The sequence below is a fragment of the Nuphar pumila genome, chromosome 9 (genome assembly GCF_984573655.1).
Source record: "Nuphar pumila chromosome 9, dmNupPumi1.hap1.1, whole genome shotgun sequence".
NCBI classification, from domain to species: Eukaryota; Viridiplantae; Streptophyta; class Magnoliopsida; order Nymphaeales; family Nymphaeaceae; genus Nuphar; species Nuphar pumila.
The window spans coordinates 22371780-22395657 of NC_143257.1; the positions used below are offsets into that span (position 1 = coordinate 22371780).

The 23878-nt window shown below is 38.4% G+C and overlaps 1 protein-coding gene across 1 annotated transcript in view; it reads right to left on the reverse strand.

Moving 5' to 3' along the window:
- LOC149828489 (DNAse I-like superfamily protein) overlaps positions 1-23634 on the reverse strand; it is a 133827-nt gene extending 110193 nt beyond the window's left edge. Inside the window, exons 1-5 of the mRNA XM_090016865.1 lie at positions 23440-23634; positions 23062-23341; positions 13563-13729; positions 13056-13121; positions 12533-12585 (exon numbers count right to left, since the gene is read on the reverse strand). Coding sequence (XP_089872991.1) covers positions 12533-12585; positions 13056-13121; positions 13563-13729; positions 23062-23341; positions 23440-23517 — 644 coding nt within the window. The 5' untranslated portion in view covers positions 23518-23634. The remainder of the gene's footprint in view (positions 1-12532; positions 12586-13055; positions 13122-13562; positions 13730-23061; positions 23342-23439) is intronic.
- Between the last annotated feature and the right edge of the window lie 244 nt (positions 23635-23878).

Consider the following 23878-nt stretch of genomic DNA (forward strand, 5'->3'; position numbering starts at 1 on the left):
TATATTAGTTAAAAGAGGTCGGGGTAGGCCTAAGAAGACTTGAACGGAGATGATAGGAAAGGATATGTGTAATGCCCCGAAATTTTAACCCATATTTTAAGGATTTTTTTTATAACAGCGGAAACAATAAATATTGTAGGGTTAAACATCCTGGAACATTACAGTGGAGAGCAAGCCAAAACATTTATTTCATTTCACTATCAATGAATAACGACATCAGAGTTTTAAAAACATAAAAGGAACTCAAACTATCTCTGGAACAATAAATCCAAAATCTCGATCCGATGCCTCATCCCGCAACCGCTCATAACTCTACACTTTACCTGAAAATTTGTAAAATTATAGGAATTAGACTACAACTGTCTAAGTAGGAATTACTATAATTTTTAATACAGGTATATCATGAATCTAGTATGTGATGTGGGTGTCAAGTATAATTCTTTAGCATAGGCAATAGCACATAAAACAGATTATGCCATAAGAGACATATATCTTAAGCAAGTAGGCAGATTATACAACAGCTGTAATTAAGTAAGAAAAGCATATTATGCAACAACAATAACAATAACATGCATAACTTTCATGTAACAGTCACAATATGAATTCAATTATCTCATATCCACACATTTCAGGATTTCATTTCATCACAAGCTCAAAATATAAAGCATGCTGAAATTAAATATTTACATGTCACAAGTAACTATATATGTATAAAATTGTAAATCTATCACTACCTACTCAGATGTGATACCTAAATGATCTAATTCAAATGTTTATCTTTAATTATCCCGCGGGTACTCGCGGGCCGAATCACCCGTAACTGAAAAGAACATTCAGGGGTTTATTATTCATGGGTGTTTTATTAACCCGAACGTTTTAACCGAAACTGTAAATCATAAGGGAGCGTCCAGTGACCGAGAGAACCTCCCAAAGGCCAAAAACCAAACAGGATGCATCCCTAACTTCTGCAGAAAAACAAAGAGCTACCACCTAGGACATATTGGTAGTCTGGGTCCCCCAACTCCGAGGACTGGGGACCAACGAGTCACTTTAGCTCGAAACAGTTAAACACATGTCCCCGGAGTTTTGTACCACCTATCCTGTCCAAGGTAAGCCCGAATCTGAGTGAGTTAATTCTTTCATTTATTTAAATTATCCACAGTAGAGGAGCGTTTCCCCCAAACTACCTCCTATTATCTTAGTAGTAGGTTCCCGACCTTAATCATTTTACCAAGGCCTAAACATCCCAAAAAAAAAATATTTATTTATTGTACAAACCCACTCAGAGTGCTCCGACGCCTTTAAACCAGTCAAGCACACAAGATTTAAGGTTAAGTTTCTCCTCAGTTTTATTGCCATAGTACACAGGCTAACAGTCCAAGTACCCACACTGGGTATCCATCTAGTTATGTTGACCACATTGATTCATCTAGGGATCATACCATGATATCTCAGGTGTGTTATAACCCACTTGTGTATATCAATTTCATATACAGCTAAGTAGTAATCGAAGAGCCCCTCATTATGCATTAAAAAAAACATTAAGGATCAGCTTGACATGCAGCCTAGTAGGAGGTTGAACCCTTGCTTAGTGTACAGTTACACAGGCATCAATTAAATATGCAGCTTCCTATGATACAGAATCTCATCATAATAGGCAGCTAACTAGACATCAGATAAAATATGAAATTTCATATAAAACAAAATATCATAATAACAGGCAGTTAACATGACATTTGGAATTATGGAGTACAGGCAACTTTATGTGAAATCGAAAATCATTATAATAGGCAGCTAAGTTGTCATTGATTACTCATGTGAAAATCAAAAGGAATATGCACATGTTCTGATCCAACTGCAGACACTCATTCTTGTCATTATGATAACACAAATATATATATATATATATGTGTATTTCATTAGTACATTTGCAGCAATTTAACAATCAATTAAAACACAAGTGATTCCATCTAATAATTCAGCATGAATAGGAATATGTAGTGCACTTAACCATGCATCACTTTACCCGAGCATACACATTTTTTTTTCAAGTTCATCGCATAGTCCTAACCTGCCTTATACAGACATGTTATTCCTGTTATCCTATGTACAGAAAATCACAGCGAATGATCGGAATCGAAACAGTGTGTGGCGTTCAGCTTGGGCCCTGAACTTAACTTAGAAACAAAATTTTGCCATGGATCCATGCAACAATTCAATTCCTACTAATAACCTATTTACCTGTTAAGCAAGTTTGATTATGTACCTTAAGTAAAAGACAATTCATTTCAGAACAATGTCAAGAGAGAACAAAAAGGAAACATGACAGACCACTGATGGGAACATGGTAAAACTGCCTAAAATGAACCATGAAAAAAAAACACTGAATCCAACTTTAACTGGGATTTCACGAAGCATGCTATCCATCACAGATAAATCTTAGAGGCAAGGACACTAATAACGGCTTGTTCAGATACAATGTGCATGGAAAATTAAAGCACACGCGGCAATCACCAGGTAGCTCGACTACCCTTCGGCCTATCAAACAAAACTTTCGCCGAAGACCACCACTCAGGGAGACCGAAAAATCTCGGTTTCCATGACTTCAAGTCATCTACTCTCTTCAGAAATCTGAACTCATCCAGGGAAAACCCCTTCCATACTTAGCAGAATACCCAAGCCAATTACCTTTTAATGGTGGGACAAATCTGAAATTTCCCAAATCAGGGGTTTGGGATTTCGGATTCCCAAATTTCCAACTATTGGGTTTCGCAGCTGTCGAAACCCCCAACTCCGACTTGGGGTTTCCGTCAGCCATGAGCCAGTGTTCCATGGCGACCGAAAATCAGAGGGACCCCAGTCGCTCGAGTTAGGGCTTCCCTGTAACCCACTTCAACATGCTCGACACTCTCAATACCCAAGAGAAAAGCACAGAGGTCCTACCTTGATCGGCGTTTGGGTTGCTATTGTTGAGATAAGGAGGTCGGCGGCGGCGGTGTCCTGCTGTCACACCCGAAACGAGAGGGAGAGGGGAGGAAGCTGGTAGAGGGAGGCACCGAGCCTAGCAGAGCAAGAGGTAGAGGGAGAAACGAGACAGCGAGAGTGGGAGGAAGAGGAGTTTGAGGGTCCCCATTTGTAGGAGGGTGGCCTCCCGAAAAGGGAGGAAACCTCCCCGACGGCTGCACTGTGCTCCCCCACCCCAACAGTGTTGCGGACTCCTACTAGGGTTCTGAAAGAACCCTAGCAGGTTCTTATCGGGCTTACCCTGTTACTTGTATTTTTTTTTTCGTTTCACGGGGCACGGCTCGGGTCCAAACCCGGGAGCCCCTTTTTGGGTTGGATCCGTGATGGCTTACTGAAGTGGGTCCGTAGGTCGGATCCAAATGGATCCAACTGCGGATCCACACGTTAGCTTTCATTTATGTGATATATTATATATATATATGATATTATATATGGATCCTGGATCCGAAACTTGGATCCCAGGCTCCAAATTAATAATTTTCCATTAAAATTTCAAATGGGAAGCAGGAAAAATGCGAGTTTTACAATATGAATGCTTTGAACCTCACCGAGGACATGGCATTGGATAGAAATGATTGGAGGAGAAGGATTCATGTGGAAGACCAAGAATGATTTTCTTTTTTGGTTCATATCGCCGACCCCAATTGTTTTGGGATGAAGGTGTAGTTGTTGTTGTTGTAATGATAAAATGGTGGGTGTAAAAAGACAACTTTTAAAAAAAAGTGAAGTTCATTGAGGAAAAAATTGGGTCCTGATCGAGATAAACTTGTTACACAGTCTATTAAATATGTTTTCCTTGGGTATCCTAAAAACCAAAAAGGATATTGTTGCTATGACCCTATATCTCATAAAGAGTATGTTAGTGCGGACGTCACCTTCTTTGAGTCTATTCCATACTTTTCGAGTACTACTCCAAGATTACAGGAGAGCCTTGGTGATTCCCTTCCTCTGCCAATTCCTCTGTTTCTGTTAGAGTCACTCCCTCCTCAGTCCTTGGCTCCATCATAATGTCTTGCTATCGAAACCCTCCCATAGTATACTCTCACAGGGTACCACCTACCTCCATGCCTCTGTTGTCTCCTTCTCCTGAGGTAAGTATTTCTGAGCAAACTGCAGTTTATGCTCCTAATAATGATCTTCCCATTGCTTTGCGCAAGGGAAAGAGACAGTGCACTCTCCACCCCATCTCGCAATTTGTTTCAGAAGTTAACCTTGGGGCATCTATGAAGAATTTTATTTCAGCTTTGTTTGCCTCCTCTATGCCGCTTCATCACAGTCAAGCTCTACTCTACTCCAAATGGATGCAGGCTATGCGTGATGAGATGGATGCTCTATGGTCTCGAGGCACTTGGGACTTGGTTGATCCTCCCACTGATGCAGATATTGTAGGTTGCAAATGGGTATATAGCATTAAATATAACTCGGATGGGTCAATTGAACGGTACAAAGCCTGGTTGGTTGCAAAAAGCTATACTCAGACTTATGGAGTTGACTTTTTTGAAACTTTTTCCCCATTTGCTCGTCTTGGCACTATTTGTCTCGTTCTTTCTGTTGGTTGTGCACCATGGATGGCCCCTGTTTCAGTTGGATGTCAAGAATGCCTTTTTGTATGGGGATTTGCATGAAATTGTCTCATGCAACTGTTAAAATGTAAACTGTAATATATATATATATATATATATATATATATATATATATAATTTAATATTATTATATTTTCTTTTATTATTTTCTTTTATTATTTTTCTTTATTTTCTTTTTTAGCATCTAGTTCAATAGAAAGTAGATATTTGATCCAGTCAAGTTCCTGTTGGAACTTGACTGTGCAAATAGCTGTTGGCCTGTAGTCCAACCGCTATAATAAATGTTGTTGGACTATAGTCCAACAGCTATAATAATAAATGTTGTTGGACTGTAGTCCAACAGCTATATTAAGAGACGTTGGAATCCAACGTCTCTTTTGGAGAGCTCAAAATGAGCTCTTCTCTCTCTTCCACTTTTTTGTATATATAGGGGTGAACCCCTTCAATGTAAAACAATGCTTCTTAAGCATTTTGTTCATGAATAAAGTATTATTTATTTTTCAAGTGTTCTTCCTTTTATACCCTTTCAAGGGTCAAGCTTGTAGTGTCTCCAATAGACACTTGTTTGTGAGTTATTTGTGCATTTGTTGAAGACCGCCATTTCATTACATGGTATCAGAGCTACAAAATCCTTAGATCTTGAAGTGCTTCCGCCTCGATTTCCGTGCCACATTTACAAAAGGTGTTTCATCACCTTGTTCTTGGCTCAAGAAGATTTGTTTGAAGAAAGGCGAACTTGTGCTACAAAAATTTTGGTTTTGTATCCTCTCTTATTCCTTTGTCTACTCTTTTTCTTTTCTTTTTATTTTTCTCTCTCTCTCCTCCTATTTATTCCTCTCTTACCCTTGTAAAAGATGGATGACAATGATAAGATCACCATCATTCCTATGAAGCTAAATGATACTAACTATGTAATGTGGGCTTCGATTATGAAGCACCACATTTGGGGAAAAGGTTTATGGGGTATAGTGGATGGTTCCGATTTGGAACCTAAACTATCTCTTACCAAGAAAGAGGGTGATAAAGAGGTTCCTCTAACGAAAGAAGAGAAGAGTAAGGCGTTAGCCACTTATGAAAAGAAATGGAAAGAATGGAGGATAGGGCATGCAAAAATTATGTCATGGCTCATCAATGGCATAGACATTAAAAAATGCTCTAGTCTAGCTAAGTTTGAGCATGCCGATAAGGCTTGGGAATACCTCAAAAACATGTATTCCCTTAAAGATATTGCACATGTATGCAATTTACAAGATAAAGTTCGGACAATGACTCAAAAAGATAAAACTATTCGAGAATATTATAATGAGTTGTCCGAACTTTGGGAAGAGTTGGCTCTTCTTGAGCCCAAATGGCATTGTGCCGAAGACATCGAGCTTCGCCAAAAGCAACTCGATATGGAACATTTCTATCAATTTGTGAATGGTCTAAGGCCGTAGTTTGAATCCACCAAATCGGCCCTTTTACATCGTGGAAAAATTCCTTCTATTGTTGATACTATAGAAGAGCTCACCATGGAGGAAAATAGACTTAGAAAAAGTACTCCAAAAGTTGATAATGACTCTGTTTTAGCTGTATCTAGACCGGGGAATCATACTCGTACTTACAAGCCGCCTCATTTTGGAAGGCAAAACGGCGACTTTGATAAAAGAAAAGTTATTTGTCATCATGAACCAGGGCACTATAGGCCTCAATGTCCAAAGTTAAAAAGAAAAGAAGAAAAAAGAGTTGCATCTGTTGAATCTGAGTCAAAAGATCAAGATGCACCTGTGTCTATGGCTCAATTGATGAAAATCCTTCAACCTCTTCTCAAAGGGGTATCCTCCTCAACCGAAGCCTCAACTAGAGCGGCAGTTGCATCTTTCTCCGGTCCAGGTAACTTTCCTTGGCTTTTAGATTCTGGTGCTTCTTTTCATATGACCCCAAATGTTAATAGTCTATCCGAATGTCTTAAAAATAACTCAAGTGTGTCAAAGGTTTTTACAGCCGATGGCACATCTCTTGAAGTAAAAGGAATAGGATGTTTTGAAAATCTTCAAAAATCCAAAAGATTTTTTATCCCAGAAGTTAGATATATCCCTAAACTTAATTTGAATCTCTTATCTGTCTCGCAAATATCTGATTATGGATGTAATATCTCCTTCTCTTCTCATGGTTGTTGGGTACAGGATCGCCAGTCAGGGAAGCTGATTGGGGAAGGCCATAGAGAAGGAGGACTTTATTACATGGACTTTTTGGAATTACCCAAGAATGCATTTTGTTATAATATTCAGAAATTAGAATTGGATTTATGGCACAAAAGGCTTGGCCATCCTCATATGTCTAAAATTCAATATTTTCCAAGTTTGGAAAAATTTTGTAATTCTGAAAATTTTTCTTGTAAAGACTGCATTCTTGGCAAAATGAAAAGGTTACCATTTCTTAGTAGAACTTTTGTTTCCTCACGACCACTTGAGTTAATACATTCGGATGTTTGGGACCCCGCACCAGTTATTTCCAAAGGTGGTTATACATATTATGTCATTTTTGTTGATGACTTTTCTAGACATACTTGGATTTATTTTCTTAAACATAAATCTGATGTCTTTACTAACTTCCAAATATTTCATAAAATGTTTAAAAATAAGTTTCAAAATGATATTTCTGTTTTTCGCACTGATTCAGGGGGAGAATTTATGTCCAACGAATTCAAAGACTATCTCAATTTACATGGTATTACACATCAAAGATCATGTCCACACACTCCACAACAGAATGGCCTAGCCGAACGCAAACATCGGCACATTATGAAAACTACTAGGACATTGCTAATTGCAAATCAAGTTCCAAAAAGTTTTTGGGCTGAAGCGGTTCTAACTGCCACCTACCTCATTAATAGGATGCCATCTTCCTCATTAAAGAATACAACTCCAATAGAAAAGCTTGTTAATTTAACTCCAGATTATTCTAGATTAAGAGTCTTTGGATGCAAATGTTTTGTTTTCACCAACAGAAATGACAAACTCTCTCCTCGTGCAATCCCATGTGCCTTTTTAGGATATGCTGATAATCAAAAAGGCTACAGGTATTTCGATTTTCAAAATGACAAATTATATGTGTCAAGAAATGTATTTTTTTTGGAAAAAGAAAGCTTCTTTGAATTTGAAAAATCCAAGGATGTCACTGAATACTCGTTTTTAATTGATCCAACTTCAAAATCCAATGAATGTGATGTTGGATGTGACCTTGACAATGATCAAAGTCCTATTGTTGTTGAAAATGATGATAATGAAGAGCAAATCCATAGGGATGTTAGTCTACAATATTCAAGATGTAGAGAGCAAAATCTTCCATGTGCATTACAAAAATACTCTGAAGTCTCACCTAGAAGAACGTCTAGAATCTCTAAACCTCCAGAAAAATTTGTGTCTTATGAATCTTTTTCACCCACGTATAGGGCCGCCATTACATTAATACAATCATATGTTGAACCATCATCCTATTCTCAAGCCAAAAATCATATAGAATGGATAGAAGCCATGAAAATAGAATTGGATGCACTAGAAAAGGCCAATACTTGGACGATACAAGATATCCCTTCGGGTAAGAAACCTATAGGTTGTAGGTGGGTATACAAAGTCAAAACCAAAAGTGATGGGACCCTGGAAAGATATAAGGCCCGTTTAGTAGCAAAAGGATATGCCCAAGAGTATGGCATCGATTATAAAGAAACATTTGCTCCTGTGGCCCGTATGACCACTGTTGGAACTTTAATAGCCTTGGCCTTCATTAGAACATGGCCTATCTTTCAATTAGATGTCAAAAATGCTTTCCTGAATGGGAATCTCGTTGAAGAAGTATACATGGAAGCCCCACCTGGTATTAGTATCCCTAAGGGTAAAGCTCTTTGTCTAGAAAAAGCTCTTTATGGTCTTAAACAGGCTCCAAAAGCCTGGTATGACCGATTTAGTCATGGTATGCTTGATATTGGTTTTCAACCTTGTTTAACTGACACTGTTTTGTTTGTTAAGAAATCTGATGCAGGCATCATTATTCTTCTTCTCTATGTGGACGATATGATCATCACCGGAGGCGACAAACAGGGAGTTGCAAATATCAAATCTCTTCTTAAAACTCACTTTGAAATGACTGACTTAGGTTTATTAAGATATTTTTTAGGCATTGAAGTTGCTTATTCCCCTCGGGGGTATTTGATATCTCAATCTAAATTTGCTCTTGATATCGTTTTCAGGTCTGGAATTACAGATGATAAGAAAGTAGACACTCCAGAAGTTGTCAATGTTAAAATGAAAATTGAGGATGGAGAACTTCTTGATGATCCTACTCCTTATAGACAGCTTGTTGGAGCTCTTTCTTATCTTTTCATTACTAGGCCAGATATAACTCATGCGGTTCATACAGTCAGTCAGTTTCAGCATGCTCCCACCTCCGTGCACATGGGAGCGATTTTGCGTATTATTAGATACTTAAAATCCTCTCTTTCACGAGGACTCTTCTTGTCTGCTTCATCTTCATTAAATTTAATTGCATATACTGATGCTGACTGGGGAGGTGATCCCAATAATAGACACTCAACTACTGGTTTTTGTGTGTTCCTAGGTGAAACCTTAATTTCGTGGAGGTGCAAGAAGCAGCAGAAAGTCTCTCTTTCCTCCACCGAAGCTGAATACAGAGCCATGGCAACCACCACTATGGAGGTTGTTTGGCTCAGACGATTGCTAGCGGATATGGGAGCTAAAGCAACACAAGTTTCAAAGATGTGCTGTGACAACAAAAGTGTGATCTACATTGCAAGCAACCGGACATTTCATGAGCGCACTAAACACATTGAGATGGACTGTCACTATGTCAGAGAGGAATACTTACATGGAACCATTGATCTGCCATATGTTACATCAGAATATCAATTAGCAGACTTCTTCACCAAGCCTCTCGCTGCTCCCAGATTTCACTTCCTCTTAGACAAACTTTCGCTCATTGTACCGTAAGTTTGAGGGGGAGTGTTAAAATGTAAATTGTAATATATATATATATATATATATTATTTAATATTATTATATTTTCTTTTATTATTTTCTTTTATTATTTTTCTTTATTTTCTTTTTTAGCATCTAGTTCAATAGAAACTAGATATTTGATCCAATCAAGTTCCTGTTGGAACTTGACTGTGCAAATAGCTGTTGGACTGTAGTCCAACAGCTATAATAAATGTTGTTGGACTATAGTCCAACAGCTATAATAATAAATGTTGTTGGACTGTAGTCCAACAACTATATTAAGAGACGTTGGAATCCAACGTCTCTTTTGGAGAGCTCAAAATGAGCTCTCCTCTCTTCCACTTTTTTGTATATATAGGGGTGAACCCCTTCAATGTAAAACAATGTTTCTTAAGCATTTTGTTCATGAATAAAGTATTATTTATTTTTCAAGTGTTCTTCCTTTTATACCCTTTCAAGGGTCATGCTTGTAGTGTCTCAAATAGACACTTGTTTGTGAGTTATTTGTGCATTTGTTGAAGACCACCATTTCATTACAAACCCCAGGCTTCGAGGTTCAGGGGGAGTGTCAGAAGGTGTGCAAGTTGAAGAAGGCTATTTATGGCCTGAAGCAAAGCCCTCGGGCATGGTTTCACAAATTATTTGAGGTAATGTCGAATTTTGGATTTGTCAGGTCAGCTTCAGATCACTCCTTGTTTATCAAGAAAACCAATGCTAGAATTGTTGTTATGGTGGTATATGTCGATGACATCATATTAACAGGGAGCAGTGCCCAAGATATTTCTACAACAAAGGATCATCTTCATAAACACTTTGTAACTAAAGATCTTAGTCACCTTCGATATTTTTTGAGTATCGAGGTTGCAAGAAACAAAGAGGGCTTAGTTTTGTCGCAAAGAAAGTATGTGTTGGATTTATTAAAAGAGACCGGAATGCTAGGAGCTAAGCCAGCTAACATTCCAATGGATCCCAAAACTCACATGTTCGATGAGAAGTCTGACTATGTGGATAGTACCAGCTTTAGATCCTTGGTGGGTAAGTTGTTATATGTGACTGTTACTAGACCTAACATTTCATTAGCCGTGAGTAAAATCAGTCAGTTCATGGACAAACCTAGCAAAGTTCACTGGGATGCAGCTATGATAGTTCTCAAGTACTTAAAGTCATCTCCTGGTAAAAGTCTGTTGTTTAAATGAAATCCTTCCTTGGACGTTATTGCTTACACTGACGCAGATTATGGGGGGTTTGTTGAAGATAGGAAGTCAACATCTGGATTTTGTGTGTTTGTGGGAGGAAATCTTGTTTCCTGGAGGAGTAAGAAACAAACCGTTGTAGCCAAGTCAAGTGATGAATCTGAATATCGAGCGATGGCCCAGACCGCAGCTGAGATTATGTGGGTAAAATCAGTTTTGATCGAGCTTCAGGTAAAAGTATCCCTACCTATGTTGATGATGTGTGACAATAGGGTTGCTACATATATTGCCAACAACCCAGTATTTCATGAAAGGACTAAACATATTGAAGTTAACTGTCACTATGTTCGCGACTTGGTTCATGCTGGGTATATCTGCACCGATCATGTATCTTCCGAAGCTTTACCAAGGCTCTGGCGAGGCCGAGTTTCTCTCACTGTTGTGACAAGCTGAGCATGATTGATATCTATGCTCCAGCTTGAGGAGGAGTGTTGAGACAGCTATAAGGGCATTTTGGGTTTACGTGTTATTATATATTGTGTGAGGGTTATTTTTGTAATTTGGTGCTCTTGTTTAATGTCTATTTAAGTAGAGATTAAACCCTAATAGAATTAGAGACTTTCCCTCTCTCTCTCTCTCTTCCTGCGTACTCAATCGTGGTTTCAACATATATATATATATATATATATATATATATATATATATATATATATATATATATATATATGCTAACAAAGCACTAACATCTAAGAACATACAGCTAATTATGTATTGCTAATGCTTTTATATTAACGTAGGTATGAATATAGTACTTGTAATATAATAAATCTGCATATAAGATACATAAAAAGCTACTGAGTTATTGCGCAAAAAGTAAAACAAATTAGGCTGATAAGCTATTTCTCGTCTATTCAAGAATTCAGCAATTTGAAGTTTTGATCAGATGTAGCTATATTATGAAACAAAGAACAAACAACTGCAACCAAGAGAGAGCATAACAGTACAACATACATACAGAAAACATATCAAACTCGATATGGTAATTCAAAAAAAAAAAGGAATTGTTTTTGCAATCAAAACAGTAAGACTAAGTCAAAGTCATGTGGAATTATATTATATATGCTATGCAAATTTATGCATTTATTTGAGATAAACAAGAGAAAAAAGATGTGCTTGTGGCTGCATTAGACAAAATCACACTACAATTGGTGGGGAACTAGAATTCCTATATATGAGGAATTGAATTCCTTAACTTGGGAATTAGAATTCTAATGAAAATAAAAACTCAGTCATGGGAATCGGGGTTCCCATGGGTGGGAATCGGGGTTCCCATGAGTGGGAATCGGGGTTCCCATGAGCGGGAATCGGGATTCCCATGCATAAGAAGCACGATTTCACACTGCTTCCAGTTGCGCTTCCTGGGAATCGCAATTCCAGCCTTATAGTACTGCTTCCAGTAACTATTGCTAAAACATCTGTATATGAGGTTAAATTCTCAAAAAAACATCCAAAAAAATAAAAACTTATATTCTAAGTGCAAGCAACATCATATTGTAGATCAAATGGACTGCATTTCTGTCAATAGGGTGAATAATCAGTTTGAATGAACAAGCAAAATCCAAAAAAAATTAAACCAACTTCTAGAGAATTGCTAGTACAAAACCATGTTAATTATCTCTTACACATTTTTAAGGTCACTCCAAACTAAGAAAAAAATTCTGTAAACATAGTATTTTACCTATCTAATCGCCAAAACATTGCACATCCATCAACAGGAAGGCCAGTACGCATCTGCAGTGTAACCATAAAAACTTTCAAGTGATTTATGTCTAAAGCACTACAAGCGGCAAGAGAATATTTCATTACAACATGACACCAGTCATAGGCCTTATGGCTACTCAAGTGCATCAACAAGTAAAATCCATCCAAAAAAAAGTTATAAAATCAGGCACCATTATATAAGATTGTGATTTCCAGTAAGCTAGAAAACCACCAGACATGCACATGCACATCCACATGCACACGCATGCACATCCACACAGGAGCGACTCAGACTGTCCAATCAAATCAAACACCACCTAATTATGATCTTAAATTTTTCAGAACTTCACAGTTGCCAAATCAAATCATAAAATTGTTAAACTAGGAAGCAAGAAGCACTAACTTGTCAACAGGCCAATACTGATAACCAACCAATTGAAAAATGTAGTTTTTTTAAGCAATATTCATGACAGAGTATATAAAAAGTTAATAGAGGACACCTTCCAAGTGCCGCTGTATCCTCTGAACTTAAGCTCATCATGTAATTCTTGGAACCTGTCAACCTCCTGACAGAAAATTAAGTTGAAAATGATTGTAAAAGTATAGTACAATGCAAGTAGTTTAAATAACAAAATTACAGTTACGTTAAGCACTGAGGCTAGTAAAACTGTTAATGAACTGGACAGTAATCACAAGGTATAACAATGAAAGTTCAAACTCCATATCTACTATGCTGCCAACTTTCCTATAAGAATAATATCAGCATTCATGTTGTTGACATTCAGAAAGAAATGCATGCTTGAACATGAATTTCAGATGTTATTAATTAAACTATTTAGACCAAAAAAGGATTAGTGGAGAATGGAAAGAGAAAGTGAACACAACCAAATATGGAAAGCAGAAACAAAGTTAACATGGCCAGTCCTTCAAACAGTGGATGAACAAATAGAGATTGCAGATCAATGATTGATCAGCTCCATAATGCAGGAAATGATTGTGGCAAAAACCTGAAGACACATGATGTCAGGATCCCAGAGTCCAAGCTCAAATAATATCCTGCTCTTACGCCACTCCCAATCCAATATACGAGGAGGTATGTGATCATAAAGCCTCATCTGATGATTCCTAGCAAGATAGTCAGCAAGGATATTGTATGAAACAACAACGAATCTCTCTGCAAATCACATCAGATTATTCAATCAAGGAGATTGCATAAAATCGTTTATGAAAATCATATAAAAGCAATGCTTGTAGGTAGAGAAACATCAAATTCATCAAATGCAAATTAAAATTTGCAAAGGTAGTAAATGAGATTTGTTAATAGCAGAAATTTCAAAGGCTGACAAGCGATCTGAATATATAGCATATACAAGAAAATTATAATTGCTGCAGGCCTTTTTGACAATAAGTTAGAGAGAAAAGTTGTGCCAAGAGTATTTATTGCTCTAGCTAAATGAGTTATCCAGGAGAAAGAAATAGCAAAGGGTGTAGGTGTAAAACCATTATGGGAATTGGTAATATACAAAAATCTGTCGGAATTGGTGTTGCCCCATATTTCTCACAAACGATTTCCTCTTAGCAAGAAAAACATATAAATTCCCCTTCAGCAGTGAAAGAATATTACAAGATGCAGTGATAAATAATCACCAAAACTATATGCATAAAAATTAACAAAATAAGTAAAGCTATTAATGCAGCGTCAAAGTCGATGTGCAATAAAATGCAATCAAGGCCCAAAGAAATAGCACCTTCCAGAAAATCTCACACGTAATAGTGCCAACTAATATTTGACTGGAAAGAAAAGAGTAGTTCACTCCGTAAAAGGATGATCTTGTTAGCAAACATGCCAAAGCGGTCACCACACAAATTGTGCAGTCTGACACAGTCTACAAGTTCTCAAATGCATACACACTCAACCACGAGATCAAATCTTCAAAACTTTTCTAATGGCTGATCTCACTCACATTTATGCTGCTAATATATGCATCACTTAAATGAATTGAAGAGCTGTCAGCCATAAACATAAGCTTAAATGTGCAGGAGCCTACTAAGTGCCTCTATAGCTATGTCTCATGGGTACGGGTACGACACGGCAATTTAAAAAAATGAGGGTACAGGGACACGGCTGTATATATATATATATATATGTGTGTGTGTGTGTGTGTGTGTGTGTGTGTTGATAAAGACAGTTTGGGTCTGGATCTATAATATGGTCCATATCAAAAATAAATAAAAAAAAAAAGACTGTAAGGGAGGTGACCATAATTTTATGAAAAAAAACGGCAGGAAAATACCAGAAATTAAAGAAAAAGTTTGTAAGGGAGGGGGAGAATGTAATTTTTGAAAATAAGGGAGAGGGGCAATGAAATTCTCTTTTTAATAAAAAGGGCATGATCTCTCTCTCTCTCTCTCTCTCTCTCTCTCTCTCTCTCTCTCTCTCGTCCTCTTTCGCTTCCTTTTTCATCTTCTTCTTCCTTCTCTTCCTATTTCTTTTTTTTTTCTTCCTTCTCCTCCTTTTTCTTTTTCTTCTTCCTTCTCCTTCTTTTTCTTTTTCTTTCTCCTCTTTTTTCTTCTTCCTTCCTGCCTTTCACCGAGGACAAACAAAAAAATTGGGTTGGGTCTGTTGAGGAAATGTCATAGTTTTATTGTATAAATCGTTCATAGCAGCATTTATGAAGATAATATTTGCATTTCAACCATAAGCATAGGTATGAATCTTTCATAAAAGTATTTATGAACAACATAGGTGCATTTCAACCACAAACATAGGTATGAATCATTCATAATAGCATTTATAAACAACATATTTGCATTTCAACCATAAACATATGTATTTCATAATAGCATTTATGAACAACATATTTACATTTCAACTATAAACATAGATATAAATCAATCATAATAGCATTTATGAACATAGCTGCATTTCAACCACAAACATAGGTATGAATCATTTATAATAGCATTTATGAACAACATAGTTGTGTTTCAACCACAAACATAGGTATGAATCATTCGTAATAGCATTTATAAACAACATATTTGTATTTCAACCATAAGCATAAGTATGAATCTTTCACAAAAGTATTTAGGAACAACATAGATGCATTTCAACCATAAACATAGGTACGAATCATTCATAATAGTATTTATGACAACATATTTGCATTTTAACCATAAACATATGTATGAATCATTCATAATATCATTTATGAATAACATATTTACATTTCAACCATAAACATACGTATAAATAATTCATAATAGCATTTATGAACAACATAGTTGCATTTCAACCACAAACTTAGTTATGAATCATTGATAATAGCATTTATGAACAACATATTTGCATGTCAACCATAAACATAGGTACGAATCTTTTATAAAAGCATTTATGAACACAGTTGCATTTCAACCATAAACAGACAAAATGGGGTGGCAGAAAGGAAGAACAAACATATATTGGAGACTACCAGGGCATTGAGATTTAATAGTGGAATGCCTAAAGAATTCTGGAAAAAGGTTGTAAGTGTAATAACCGCAAATTTTTAGGCATTTATTTAGATATATTATAATACAAATTTCATAACATTTTGATTTGGGCCTAGGATCCAAGTCTCGGATCCGGGACCCATAAAGGGATCTTTACGAATAAATTTATCTCGTATAAACTTATATGTATATATAAGTGCAATAATTTTAATTAATTAAATAATTCGAGTGATAACTATTTAAGATGGTGTAGATGGGTCCGAGATCCACCTTCTGGATCCATATATCCATATACATATATTGTAATATATATATAATCATAATGAAATAAAGAAATAAATAAAGGAAAACTTTTTTTTTGGTTGAATCCACAGTTGGACCCAATCGGATCCAACTCGTGGATCCACCGTTATTTGCATAACAGGATCCACATTCCTTTAGCCCCGGATCTAAATCCTAATTTGGATCCGGTATCGCGGGTCGCGGGGCTCAGACCCGGACCCGAGTGCAAGTTTTAATAGAGATGCGAGAGCAAGAATCGTGCCTAGGGCACGATTCTTGCAGGCCAGATCAAGAAAGGAAAAGGGAGGGGGGGGGGGGGGGGGGTTGCGCATGGCGTAACCAACCCCTCCGACTCTTCTGGAGGGAGAAGGGGTCAAACCTCGAATAAAAGGGGAAAACCGCCCCTCACTCGACATTCTGGTCTCTCTCTCTCTCTCTCTCTCTCTCTCTCTCTCTCTCTCTCTCTCTCTCTCTCTGCGCACGCCGGAGAAAGGGGCTCCGTCGCCGGCAAAGTTCTGGCTGCCATCGAAGGCCACAGCGAGCACCCTCCTCCACGACAGTGGAGAGGAGCGACACCAGCCTGCATCCTCCCGCCACGGCAGCCTCCGATCGCCGAAAAATCACCAAAAAGGTACGGTGCTTCTATTGATTTTGGGCGATGAATCGAAGATGGGTCTCGATCTCGTGTGATTCTTTGAGAGGAGGGGCTATGGAAACCTGTTTTTTTTAGTAACACGGGGACTGTGTTCCACTGCATGCTTTAATATGTTTTCGCAGTGTTCCTGAGCGTGTGGTTTATGAAATTTCTAGTGCTTTGCTTCAACTTGGTTCGGCATTCCCTGTTTTAAGGTCTGTTAAGCAAATAAACAGTCTTCTTGTTCATCTTGCCTTTGAGACTTTGGTTTGTATAGGTCATAGCTATATAATGAGCGTAAATGGTGATCTTGATATTTAATCATCATATTTCTTTTCTTTTGTTTGAAAGAAAGACACTGTGCAAGCCAATAAAATCCAACGAATTCTTTTGGTTGATTGAAATCTTGGGTTTCTTTTTGGCTAATATGAAATTGCTATTTCCGAAATTTGAGTATTGTATTCTTGGATTGAATACATGATTCCAGAATTTGGATTTTTATATTCACTGCTTACATTCGGATATCGTATGCTCCAATGGGATATCCATGCATGTACAATTGATATATCAGTGAAGTATATGATTACATGTTGTTGGTCCCAAAAACTGGTCCAGATTTAATAGATGTTGTGTATGATCTAAATTCTGATCTGAACAAAAGAAAAAATTTGGAACCTACCTATACCTATGTGTATGTCAAGAATCTCAAACTTTGGGACTATGCTGGAATGTTTCGCTAGAAGGATGGGGTCCGGGATTGGTAAGCCCGGCCATCTTCCCTAGCATATGCCAAAGCTTACACTTCTGCCCGATAATTTTATAAATGTTATTTTTGCATTAAATGATACTGGTTGCGCAATCATGAACGTGAGCATGACTCGGTTATTGATATTTCTTCTTGAGCATGTGTGCTTGATGAATATGTGAAATCTTACATGTACACTCACACACTCAAAAAAGATATGCATTGGTTAATACCCGTATGCTATGTCACACGGACTCGGCTAAGGAGGTGCCGCACCCGAGTCGACACGCCCCGACACGGGTGCGGACTCGGGTGCGGCTTCGGACTCGGCCCGGACTCGGTCAACGCCGAGTCGGACTCGGTCAACGAGTCCAGGCCGAGTCCGTCCACATTTTGGACTCGGTCAACTTTGACCGAGTCCAAAAATGTCTCTAAAAAACTAATTTTTTATATTTTTTATTTAAAAAAAATATATATAAAAAAGGCACTGTGACTGTGCAGTCTTTGCAGTGTGCACAGTCACAGACTGTGCACAGTGCACAGTCTGTGACTGTGCACAGTGCACAGTGCTGTGCCTGTGCACAGTCACAGTCTGTGACTGCACAGACACCTGTGGCATTTTAAAAATAAAATAAAATTATATATATATATATATATATATATATTTTTTTTTTTTTGCCGAGTCCCCGTGTCCAAAAATTTTAAAATTGTGCCGCACCCGTGTCGCACCCGCACCCGCACCCGCACCCATGTGACATAGCCCGTATGTGATGTAGGTACCACACATAGTGAAGATGCATATGATTGAGAAATGACATGCATATGGTTGGGTTATGTTTGCATGAGTGCATATGCTTTTGGCATTTTGGCCTAGTGTTATGAATAAAACACTACTTTTGTTTTGTTATGTGATGCATCGATGGCCTAAATGGACTCTCATCGGCCTTGAGAGTCGTGGGTTGATTCCTTTTCATATATGTTTTGATTGCATCACTTAAACCACACAAGTTGGTATGGCACACTACTATACTGTTCTAGTTGTCCTCACGGGCTGGAGTCCCGTAAGGATCCCCGCAAGGGAGGATGCGGGTTTTCACTTTACTTTTGCATATGGTGTTGCAAATTTAAAGAATTAACTTTAATAAAAATATAATAAATAAGAACAGTGTAATATATATTCTGGGATCATCCACCTGGAAAATGAAGATCTTAGAGATCCAGTTTTGGGGAGACTGTGAGGATAAAAAAACTCTGTGTGCTGAAATTTTGTCCCCTTAACCCGATATTGAGGTTCCTTCTCCTGGTCACGGTTTTAGGGAGAGTCCACCACTTTACCTGGGGGTGGTGTGTATGACACAACTGTTGTTTTTTGTACCAAGGAAGTGGCACATATGGGCGTGGGTTGTCTCTTATGTTCCCGACATTAGATGTGGAGGTCTAATGTTCCGAAGGTGACTCGGTCGAGGGTTAAGTTTAGAACCCAGTAATAAACTACAAATTGTGTGTTAAGCTACCTTGGGAACCTAACTTAACATTGGGGATTGTACCCGTTTGGTGTATCTGCGGGCAATGGTAATTAAAAAGAGGAACCTAAAGTTGTATGTATTTAATAGGGCATGCATATGAAAAGGAACCTAAAGTTTTTAGAATAGGGCATGCATATGAGTAGGGCATGCATATGAAAAAGAGGAACCTAAAGTTTTTAGAAAATAATTTTTGAAATAGGTGGTTTTGAGAAATTATTGAAAATTAGAAAACTTGTTTAGAAAAGTTTCTTAAACACCCCTAACCTAACTTAACATTATAAATAATAATGTTAAGAGAGAGGGGAGCGTCCTCCCTTTCTGAAAAACACGTCTCTCTCTCTCTCTCTCTCTCTCTCTCTCTCTCTCTCTCTCTCTCTCTCTCTCTCTCTCTCTCTCTCCTCGCCAGTTTGAGTTTCTTTTTATCGGAGGTGTTGCATGACGGGTGATCATCTTGAGAAGGCCACTCTGATCTCCCCAATCCGTCGAAGGTGACCCCAAGTACGCCTCTTCTCTCCCTTCTCTTTACATTCCTGCATGTAGAATAGGTTTCTGAATTTATGAATGCATATAGTTTTTAGATATTTCATATAGACTGATATTGATTTTCTGCATACAGGTTAGTGTTCTATTTGATTTAGTTTTTTTTATTTCCCTAAAGAAAATACAAAAAATAAATTTCTCTGATATAAAATCAGATCTGTCATCATCGACATACTTGATCTGTCAGTCAAGAGCAAGTTCAGCCCATATCTGATCTGCCAACGCAAATCCAATCTGCAGACTAGATCAAGCCAATCTGATTTGTCGAACCCTGATCCTGTCAAATCAGACCAGAACAGATTTATTAAGTTGTTGTCGATATCTGACAAATCTACAGTTGATCTGTCATCATCCACGCAAATCTGTCAGATCAGGCCGAGCCAGTCTGCGTGACAGCCAGCACTCTGTCTGCTATTTTTTTTACACAAATCTAGGCTGATTTGTCAGCCTACATCTGTTGCACAGATCAACAACCGAGCAGATCTGACCAGGCACGGGCAGGCTGATCTGCTAGCCCAATTGCCCTATTTGTTTTGTCGATCAGACTTAATAGTGAGCTTGGCTGAATTTGATTCACGGGCTTTAACTGCTTTACTTTGGTCAGTTTGCTATTAGGTTAGGAGGTTATTGATTTTTTTAGTCTAGATTTTTTTTCTTTTCTTCAGAATTAAATATACATAGATTTTTCTTTGGGTTTTTTAGATTTGATCTTTATTTCCTGCAACTAACATTAACTAGATTATATGGCCTAGTTGTGTCGTTTGTTTTGTGGTTTTGTGTTTTGCAGGTGGGTACAAGATTGATTAAAACGTGATAGCGAGGGTTGTGCACGTGCAGACAAATGAAGCAAGATCGTGAGGGAAAGAGCCTTGCAAATTTTTATTTTTCTTTATTTTATTTTTTTAGGGCCTCAGACCATTTAATTTATTAGCTTGTAATAATTTTATTTCTGCTCGAACCTCTGTAATAGGGTAGTTCGTTTTCTTTACATTTTATTCAAGGCAATAAAAAAAATTTTGCGTAGAGTACAAAGTTCTAAACCCATTTCTTGAGTTTGACCCGGACTTCACCACTAGTGTGAACCGGTTAATTTAATATTTGATGCACGGAGTGATAGTTTTTATCGAAAAAACTCTTTTGAAAATACCTTCAAGAAAAGTTACATCAATTATTGCACGACATGGGAGTAAATATAGACAGGGCAACTACTTTCTATTGTGACAATCAAAGTGATATCCATATCGCCAAAAATCCAAAATTTCATGAGAGGAACACATTGAGATAGATTGTCACTTTACTCGTCAGGCATATATGGATGGAGTTATCTCCTGGGCATACATTGGAACTCAAATCCAGATAGCTGATTGTTTTAAAAAAATTTACCCTTATTCCAATCATTCTTGTTCAAGCTTGGGTTGATTGTATTCTCATTACCTCAAGCTTGAGGGGGAGTGTTGAGGAAATGCCATAGTTCTATTATATGTAATACCCTTTATTGTATCTTTTTGTTCATAAATTCTAGTATAGGGGCATTACAGTAAACTAGCCTATCCCACAAATCTACTATCTCTGTTTTGTCCTGTAGTGGAGTCTAAGGGGGTCGACACCCTCTTTTATCTTGTTGTAACCCTATTTGCAATCTAATGAAGCTACTTCTTCACCTCTTCTTGCATCTTCTCTTCTTCCTCTTATGTATGCTAATAGGGTCGAAGTTGGACCCAACCCAATCCGGACCAGCATGTACCTGTGTTGCGTCTGGTACCAGTACTTGTGTTGGGCCATGTTGACACGGGTATGATTGCCTGGTTGTCCTCTCTATGTGACATAGCTCTATAGTTGATCCCATACAACCTTTATTCATACGGATAAAATTTCTTCATATGCCAACCTATGTCACACGGACTCGGCTAAGGAGGTGCCGCACCCGAGTCGACACGCCCCGACACGGGTGCGGACTCGGGTGCGGCTTCGGACTCGGCCCGGACTCGGTCAACGCCGAGTCGGACTCGGTCAACGAGTCCAGGCCGAGTCCATCCACATTTTGGACTCGGTCAACTTTGACCGAGTCCAAAAATGTCTCTAAAAAACTAATTTTTTATATTTTTTATTTAAAAAAAATATATATAAAAAAGGCACTGTGACTGTGCAGTCTTTGCAGTGTGCACAGTCACAGACTGTGCACAGTGCACAGTCTTTGCAGTGTGCACTGTGCACAGTCTGTGACTGTGCACAGTGCACAGTGCTGTGCCTGTGCACAGTCACAGTCTGTGACTGCACAGACACCTGTGGCATTTTAAAAATAAAATAAAATTATATATATATATATATATATTTTTTTTTTTTTTTTTGCCGAGTCCCTGTGTCCAAAAATTTTAAAATTGTGCCGCACCCGCACCCGCACCCATGTGACATAGATGCCAACCCATATTCAAACATCTCAGCTCAACCGTGAAAGTAATGAATACTATATGCACCACGCAACAGTCTCAAAATTATGCTTGGAGGACATATTCCACTTCAGAGTGAGGCCCCTGCCCCATCAAAACACCACCATACATATGCAATTGTATTTATGGTAACAAACTCACTCTTGCACAAACATTAGTTGCACATCCCTCATAGGTAGGATCAATATGGATGATTTGGTTTTCTTTAACTTCCCATCTTGTTGCGTTCTATCTTTCTATAAGAAGATTTCACTGGCATAGGGGGTGGCGGAAAAAAACTTAATGCACCTAGTAGATCAGGGCTTGCTGGGAGCGCATCTAAATGAGGAAAAACAGGCATATCTAATTGGAAAACACGTTCAGACCTGCAACCGACCATCATAGCATTAACGCAATATAACACGTTAAGACAGGTTCTTCCATGATGCCTTAGGTAAGTCTCATGGGAGATTTCATCTATAGAAGTCCCCCCATCAATTCTAGGCAGGTTACATTGGACATCCAATCTTATGAAGCAAATGGTCCCCATCCAAATACTAGGAAAGGTAAAACATTCAACTATAAAACATGTTAGAAATTGCCCACATACAGTGGTCCGCTACACTAGCAAAGAAGTATCTTCTTCAGATAAGTGTATTACAATTCGTTGCTAACCAATGCGAGTTTATTGAGACAAGATAGAAAATTGCATCTAACAGAACAAAGAAACAAGGCACGAACCGTAAGCTTCTGAGTAAGCAATCAACAGGAAATTTTCCCAACAAACAGGCAATATGTGATAAACCACATTTCATTGGCATTTTTTTTTTACTCAAGAAGACGAAGATGGAAAATGGGTACCACAATCGGGAGGCGGTAAAGCCGCAGCGTACTCCCAGTGCCGATAATCATCGTTTCGCTGAGGCGGCCTGGGACTGAATTGTGGCCTGGGAGCGCCCCAAAAGGTTCCACCTCTTCCCCCTCTATAGGAAAAGCCCCCTCTCTCCCCTTCCCGGAAACCAAAATCCCCGCCTCTCCCTCTCCTAAAACTCGGTTCGCCGGCGACGAAAATTTCTTCGTTCGGTCCATCCCCGGAAAATCCCCGACTTCCTCCTCCACGCCACCGGTTTCGGCCCCGAAACTGCCATTAAAATGAAATCCTCAACTTAGTCCTCAAACAAAACACTCACAACAACACACACACACACACTCGCACACACACAGAGGGACAGAGAGTACAGGATAACGAGAGTGAGACATCGTGCTATCGGCGAGTTCGACGAGGACACCGCAGAAAGAGAGATGACCATGCTTCATCACTACGAAGAAGGCGCAGTTAGGGTTTCATCGGATCGCAGCAGAGTCCCTCTCTCGCCCTCACTTGTTCCCGGGCCCCGGCGGTCGCGGCGGTGGAGAGCACTCCTCGTTGGGGGCATTTCTTATTCTCCAGTTTGGGAATTTGGAGAAGGTGCAAATGGATCCGGTTTGTTCCGTAATGGGGCCTTTCTACTTAATGGGTCGGATCGTTTTACGGGAATCCATGGGATCATTCATCCATCAGCAAGTGCCGACTGATTGGATTCGAATCTGAATCCGAATCTGAAATGTAAACAATACATCCGAATCTGAATCCGGATGCAAATCAGATCCGATGAGGTAAGATTTAATCCGAAGTACA